General features: G+C 41.2%; 2 protein-coding genes across 2 annotated transcripts; one reads left to right on the top strand and one right to left on the bottom strand.

Annotated features, from left to right (window-relative positions):
• Positions 1 to 497: 497 nt before the first annotated feature.
• On the bottom strand, positions 498 to 1,658 carry LOC113468142. The gene is made up of 2 exons (XM_026824838.1): positions 1,289 to 1,658; positions 498 to 813 (listed from the first exon to the last, which is right to left on the bottom strand). The coding sequence occupies exons 1-2, from the start codon at positions 1,656 to 1,658 to the stop codon at positions 515 to 517; spliced, it is 669 nt and encodes a 222-aa protein (XP_026680639.1). The 3' UTR covers positions 498 to 514.
• Positions 1,659 to 4,764: 3,106 nt separating this feature from the next.
• Positions 4,765 to 7,940, top strand: LOC103510897 (molybdenum cofactor biosynthesis protein 1). The gene is made up of 5 exons (XM_026824839.1): positions 4,765 to 4,867; positions 5,431 to 5,465; positions 5,664 to 5,810; positions 6,991 to 7,215; positions 7,775 to 7,940. Exons 1-5 carry the CDS (start codon positions 4,765 to 4,767, stop codon positions 7,922 to 7,924), a joined length of 660 nt encoding a protein of 219 aa, XP_026680640.1. The 3' UTR covers positions 7,925 to 7,940.
• Positions 7,941 to 8,184: the final 244 nt, after the last annotated feature.

The raw sequence follows: 8,184 nt of genomic DNA on the forward strand, positions 1-8,184 counted from the left end.
GGCTCTGATACGGTGTTCGGAGTAGTACAAGAAGCGTATAACTGTACTCGGGCAGTTATTAAATCAATATGGGCATTGATCACCGTCCTAATAAGGAGGTTCAACATTGTTTGCCATCAGCAATTACTATACTACCATTGTAAACAGCAGTGCGGCTGATTTTTTTGTTCGCACGGTCGGTGGGCAAAACAGGGAAAGTTTTAGTGACCTGTGATATTCTTGGCAGTGACATCAATACATTTTCAACTCGACAGATCCGATATGTCGGACTCATATACAGGATGTACTCGGGGAAATGTCACCCTACAGGGTGTATTCCTCTTGTTATAAGTCCTGAATAATCCCTAATTTGATCAACTCAATGGTTCCAAATTCTTCATTCGTCCCGTCACGCTCATCTTTATGAGCGGGATATTGATTCGATCTTTTATCCTAGTAGCGCAATTGGAATGAAAAGTTAAAAATCGTGATGCGAACCCATCCGGTGCGAACTTCTCTGTTTATCTCTACAAGCTCATCGTTTATTTGACAGATTTATCAAGAAAATACAAAGATTGAGAAAGCCTCCGCTTCCGCTTTTACTCACCAATCTCATCTGCGGATTCTTCATGGAGTCGAACATCTTCTTCAAGCTCTGGGTCATAGCCACGGTCCCATGGTCAACACAGTCCATATACAGCGTATACCTGGCTCCCATGATGTCCTGTTTGACTCCCAGTAGCAACCCGTTGATTACGCCATCATCCAGGAGGTCGTCCTTCACCGACCATCCTTCCACGATGGGCTTGCCATTGTGCTTCGACTCGATGAGGACTGGAAAGGAGAGGTTGAAAATAAGTGAAGGAATTGGGAAATCGATGAAATCCAAAGATGTAAACCTAGGTATCGCGACATCGAACAAATCCAAAGCGTAAACCGAAATGTAAAATTACGAGTAGTCCACCTGAAAATGAAAAGTAGTCCAATCGCGTTCCAAGGAATGGAGGAATTGAAGAAATACCTACGGGAATTAATTGTAAATCACACGGAGTATCCCAATCACACCCCTAAAGGACAAGTGGAGCACGTATCTGTGATTCAAAATGGCGGCGCTTCAAAATCATGCCTCTTACGGCACGGTGATCCCGTACAAAGGACGGGTCAACCACTAGTCTGGTTTAAAAAACTCATGAATTCACGACATTAACTTCGGATCAATCTCAAAATTTTCAGCTATTTCAGAGGTGTTGTGCCGCCCCTATTCGTCTAAAGGAAAAGAAGAAAACATACGAACTACTAAAATACTTGCCTCTCTTCGCCGTTCGGTCCAGTTTCAAGTGGAAATCATTGTCGCTGCCCGGGAACTCGATGGAGAACAGAGTTTCCACGCCCACCTTATGACGCCTCCTCTGTTTGATGTGACGAACGCTTAGAACGAACTCATCGCCGGCGATGGCTTCCTCGACCACTTTGCCGGTCTCTGAAACAAACCGGGTGACACAAAATGAAATGAGCGTACAAGTCAACCAAAACCGGAAGTTTTTGTGAAGAATCAAAAGAGGCACCTTGTAAGGACGGTACAAGTTGTGTCTGCAAATTCTCTCTCGGTGGCGTAGTGGTCTGAGGGATTCCTTGATAAATAGGAGGGCGCGCGAGAAGTACAACAAAGCTCTGACCATTAAATATATTGGAAATTGACGTAGGTGTCACACCAAAGTATCTACAAGTCTACGTGTGTATATGGCTGTGTGATGAAATAAAATTCAAAGAGTGTGAAATGTATTCAAGGAGCATCATCAATCAAACGAGTGTGAAATGGATTTAAGGAGTATCATCAAATCATTATCAATCAAACACGAGAAGATTTCTTTCAAGAACTCACAGAAGAAGACAGTGGAAACAACTAAATCATACATATGTAAATTTCTAGAACTTCAGTTTTCAATCAAATATAATGCATATACATAGCTGGTTGCACAGCACGATTTGGTCGAGGTGCATGAGTGTGTCACTCATAATAATAAAACCGATTGCGTCCAACACGAGAAGATTTCTTTCAAGAACTCACAGAAGAAGACAGTGGAAACAACTAAATCATACATATGTAAATTTCTAGAACTTCAGTTCTCAATCAAATATAATGCATATACATAGCTGGTTGCACAGCACGATTTGGTCGAGGTGCATGAGTGTATCACTCATAATAAAACCGATTGCGTCTGAAAGTAGGCATACAGAAATTTCACTCCCCAAATTAGGTTATGTAAAGTAGATGTCTTTATATGGTAGTTGGTGATAAAACCATACTCCTACATTGGATCTCTGAGTGTGCTTAACTTGCTGCTATTATTATAATATGATTCCATGAGGGCCGTCCTAAGGGGAACCATCTGGTCCGATATCCCTGGGTAGATTGCGTCCGAAAGTAGGCATTCAGAAATTTCACTCCCCAAATTAGGTTATGTAAAGTAGATGCCTTTATATGGTAGTTGGTGATAAAACCATACTCCTACATTGGATCTCTGAGTGTGCTTAACTTGCTGCTATTATTATAATATGATTCCATGAGGGCCGTCCTAAGGGGGAACCATCTGGTCCGATATCCCTGGGTCGGGGCTCTTCAAGGGAACGTAAATCAGAAGTTTCCTCTCCCAAAAGAGGAAAATAATAAACTGAGAAAAGTGATTGGGTGCCACAAGTTTTAGGTGGACAAATCTATTACTTCCCCTAATTTAGGTTGTTGGATTGCCATATTTAAGTGTCGAGCTCACTGATATAGGGTTCCGTTTTAGAGTTCCGGAACCCAGTCACTCGATTGGGATTCCGGCATCCTAGTTATTTCTCAGTTTACGAGTATTTGAGGAAGCTGCTCACTGATATAGGGTTCCGTTTTAGAGTTCCGGAACCCAGTCACTCGATTGGGATTCCGGCATCCTAGTTATTTCTCAGTTTACGAGAATTTGAGGAAGCTAAAATTTGTTTGTAAAAAATTGTTGCAAGAGACTCAAGGGAGACCCATTGTTGGTGTTGTCTCCAGACCCGTCCTAGGTTGTGACCGGCCTTAGATTCGCCTCAACTCCTCTTTCCTCCAACTTGACTCGTGGTAATCCTTAATAATTTTGATCAGGTCAGACCCTATTTTGCTAAATTCTCTTTAGGGCCATAATTCATCTTGTACGGTAGTCAGAAGTTGGAGTTGTGGTTTTTGTGTTACTAAAGTAGTAAGCTTTTCTCTATGAAAATAAAATCTCGTTTTCTCCTTCCATCTTTTGTGCTTCCATCTTTTGTGTCCTACGAGTATTCCTGAAGGTATGTCCACACATAGGTAGTTGATGACGATGGATGTCGACTGAAACCGTACACTGAGAAAAAAATTAGTGATAGGGTTCCACAATTTTATGAATCTCAGGGCAGAAGAACTCTATCATTGAGTTAGTTCCCATTATTTGGGTGTCGAGCTTCCTGAATATTAGAGTGTCAGCACCCAGTCACTCGGTTAGGCTTCCGGCACCCTAGTTTTTCTCTCTGTGTACAATGCCAATGCCTCGATAACGACAACATAGATTCACCTCGTCGATCGACCATCGATCAACGGCGCCGACTCCTTGTGGAGGTAGTTGATGACGATGGATGTCGACTGAAACCGTACAATGCCAATGCCTCGACAACATAGATTCACCTCGTCGATCGACCATCGATTAACGGCGCCGACTATTTGTGTACACAGCTTTAGATTTCGTCTCTTGTGCTGCACTGATTTTCTTTCTGTTGGGCGCCTGTGCGATTGATTTTTTAGCCTTGGATATTTGAAATTTATGAGACATTGTTTTGACCGAAACCCAAGATCAGAACCTCAGCATGAGTCGTTCTGATGTCTGAATCACCCTTCGTATCAACCACACGGTGGTCAACAATGTGGAGTACTTGGGTTCGATTCCGTGTGAGGGTAGTTATAATACAATGCCATTATGTGGGTCCACCAGGCAGACGGAACTCAAGTCGGCAAATCGGCTTTCATGAGTCGTTCTGATGTCTGAATCACCCTTCGTATCAACCACACGGTGTTCAACAATGTGGAGTACTTGGGTTCGATTCCGTGTGAGGGTAGTTCTAATACAATGCCATCATGTGGGTGCCAGATAACTCGCCGCGGCGGCACCTAGTAGCACTTCGGGTTTGCCAGTCTACAAAAATTTCAAATTATATTAGAGTTTTGACGTAACTTCAGATAGTAGCATGCCCATCCCGTACTCCCGTAGCATGCCCATCCCGTAGTATGTCCATCAGATGGGCGATAATAGAGACAATACCCCCCATTTAGGTGCTGGGTCAGTAAGAGAACACCAAAGAGTCCGTGAAAATTTTGCAAAACACTGGAGCAATTTTGTTTATCTTTTGTGGGTGTCGATACCTGAAATATATCGTCTGTATGGCAAACAAGGGCTAACCGTGACCCACAAAACAGATTTTTGTAATCTGATTATTTGGCATCCCAAACTGTTGTATCACTTTGGGACTATACTGTACACGTGGGCATCAAATGCAAATGTTTTAACACACGCGATGACGTGTATTCGGAAAACAAATTTATTAGGAACAAGACTCGCCATAATCCGACGATCCTAAAATAAGATCCCTAGTTGTTAGAATATATTATCTTTGTTTTGAAATATAAATCTCAAGATCGCTCCCTAATATTAATTTTCCAGGGGAAAAAGTGTGTCCAGAGCCTGTATTTTTTGTACGTATGCTATGTGCATAACTGCATAGTTATAAAACTCCCAAATGGTTTCATGTGACGGTCTCAAAATTCTTAGTAACATTCCGCTTTCCGTGTCTTTGTTCCAGACGAGCTTCGGCAAATCAAAGAACTCAAAACCCATGAGTCGTTCTGATGTCTGAATCACCCTTCGTATCAACCACACGGTGTTCAACAATGTGGAGTACTTGGGTTCGATTCCGTGTGAGAGTAGTTCTAATACAATGCCATTATGTGGATGCCAGACAACTCGCCGCGGCGGCACCTAGTAGCACTTCGGGTTTGCCAGTCTACAAAAATGTCAAATTATATGAGAGTTTTGACGTAACTTCAGATAGTAGCATGCCCATCCCGTACTCCCGTAGCATCCCCATCCCGTAGTATGTCCATCAGATGGGCGATAATAGAGACAATACTCCCCATTCAGGTGCTGGGTCAGTAAGAGAACACCAAAAAGTCCGTGAAAATTTTGCAAAACACTGGAGCAATTTTGTTTATCTTTTGTGGGTATCGATACCTGAACTATATCGTCTGTATGGCAAGCAAAAGCTAACCGTGACCCACAAAACAGTGCCTGTATTTTTTGTACGTATGCTATGTGCATAACTGCATAGTTATAAAACTCCCAAATGGTTTCATGTGACGGTCTCAAAATTCTTAATAACATTCCGCTTTCCGTATCTTTGTTCCAGACGAGCTTCGGCAAATCAAAGAACTCAAAACTAATGTTTTAACACACGCGATGACGTGTATTCGGAAAACAAATTTATTAGGAACAAGACTCGCCATAATCCGACGATCCTAAAATAAGAACCCTAGTTGTTAGAATATATTATCTTTGTTTTGAAATATAAATCTCAAGATCGCTCCCTAATATTAATTTTATTTTCCAGGGGAAAAAGTGTGTCCAGACTTCTTCTTCTAGTACAAGAAAGCAGGTCTGGATTCGATCAATATAAGTTTGGACACTCTGAAACCTGACAAGTACGAGTTTATCACTCGACGGAAAGGATGGAGTCGGGTCCTGGCGGGAATCGACTTGGCTGTGCAACTAGGTTATGATAATTTGAAAGTAAGTTTAATAGATAAATAGTAAAGCAGCGCGCAGACTGATCATACACTTCCAACACTTCAGACATTTCCGACAAATTTTGTATTTTGCTTCTTATGTTAAGTAATATGTTAAGTAATGGTAGTCCGCACACCTATCCGTATCAGACATTTCCAACACTTCCGCCTACATTGGGAGTGACGATGATACTATAAAGAAAAATAAGAAAACTGGGGACAAGAACAGTAAAACAAACAAGAAGAAAAATCAGAAGGCGAGTAAAAACAAAAATTCAAATGCAAAGAAAACAAACACGGAAAATGGTGAGGATGTGAAAAATAATGATGGAAGTGGTGAAGGTCTGGCTTGGGAGGAACAAGGAGACTATGAAGCTAATAAGGCAATCATCAACAGGACTTACAGGATCAAGCATAACAGAAGGCAAAGTATCATAGGAAGTTCAGCCGAGTCCTCTAAAGATGAAACTTCATTGACTACCCAATCTTCAGATTCAAATCCATCCCCACGAGCTTCCGTTCAGAAATTAGATACCTCACCAGATATTGCATCCGAACTAAAGAAAGATAAGAAATGCAAGAAGACCGACGAGAATGTGAATAAAGCTCAACCTAAACTTATCGTAAAGAGAAACACAGCACTGAATAAATATTCCAAGAAGTCAATAGAAAATCTGTCAGTAAAGAAATCCAAGTCCAAGGAAAGAATAAATGTTAAAGCTACTGATAAACCGAAAAAGATATCTAATAGTGTTACAGGAAAAGAGAAAATAACCAAAGAAAATGTTAAGGACACTGCAGACGTGAAGGAAACCATGCAAAACCATTACTTAACATAGGAAGCAAAATACAAAATTTGTCGGAAATGTCTGAAGTGTTGGAAGTGTATGATCAGTCTGCGCGCTGCTTTATTTGTTACATGAAAGTAAGTTTGTATTTTAGTAATTATTACCTATAAGATTTTTCAAAGGGTTTACGATTGGGACCTGGTGCATTCAACGTGCTGTCGCTTCTGGCTACTGCATACGTTACCTATGTGGTATTGAATAATGAGAACCTTTAGGTTTCGCTAAATTCCGATCTACATATAGTTTGATTGCTGAAGTGCATGATCTAGTTGGAAAAATATGTAGGTGCTCAACATGCTATCGTCGATGACTTAAATTTCGTATTTTCATTTCCAGGTAAACGTGGTGGTTATGAAGAACTTCAACGACGATGAAATTCTCGACTTCGTTCTTCTGACCCGAGATCGTCCGATTGATGTCCGATTTATCGAATATATGCCGTTCAGTGGCAACCAATGGAACAATACCAAGATCATGCCGTTCAGTGAGATGTTAACCAAGATCAAAGAGGCTCATCCTGACTTGCTAACATTGGAAAATGCGCCCAATGATACGTCTAAAGTGAGCACTTTTAACTTCTTTACGTAAAATTAAGAATTCAGAAACTAGTGGAAAGCGTGAGAATTTGGGAATTCTGAGAGATATTTTGCAGTTCATGCTGCCGTTCAGTGGCAACCAATGGAACAATACCAAGATCATGCCGTTCAATGAGATGTTAACCAAGATCAAAGAGGCTCATCCTGACTTGCTTACGTTGGAAAATGCGCCCAATGATACGTCTAAAGTGAGCGTTTTTAACTTCTTTACGTAAAATTAAGAATTCACAAACTAGTGGAAAGCGTGAGAATTTGGGAATTCTGAGAGATATTTTTGCAGTTCATGCCAAGATATCACCTGATAACCATAATAGTGAATTTTACTATCTATCTGTCTGTCTCCTCATGTACAGAAGCTCAACAGTACGATTATCTGTCCTACCATTACAGTATGATGAACTGAAATGTAGGTATATGTACATATCCGGAAGTCGCACATAATCTCTGTAATCTTATAGGCAACAAGAACGAAATATTTTCAACTTTACCGTGGTAGAATATGTCCAATATTTGATTTTCTTCAGGCATACAAAGTTCCCGAATTCAAAGGACAGGTCGGGTTCATTACATCAATGACTGAACATTTCTGCGGCACCTGCAACAGATTGCGACTCATGGCTGATGGAAGCCTCAAAGTTTGCCTGTTTGGAAACACAGAGATCTCATTAAGGTGAGGGAAACCTAGACTTATAACGGTCAAGGTTTTAGTGACGTTGGTTTTACCCTGCCTCTCTATTTGGCGGTAGTTTACCCGCTTACTTACATCTGAGTCTTCTTACCTGCATGCTGTCACCCAGTCTGAGTGGGACTGCGAAAAGTCAGTCTCAGAGAACCCATCCGGATTCCAACCACGCCCAATGTTACTTGACTTCAATAATCAATTGGGACTGCATTCAGTGTGCTATCACCGCTGTTAAGAAGCATTTTGTTCAAT

Source organism: Diaphorina citri, unplaced genomic scaffold, assembly GCF_000475195.1.
Source record: "Diaphorina citri unplaced genomic scaffold, Diaci psyllid genome assembly version 1.1 scaffold655, whole genome shotgun sequence".
NCBI lineage: Eukaryota > Metazoa > Arthropoda > Insecta > Hemiptera > Psyllidae > Diaphorina > Diaphorina citri.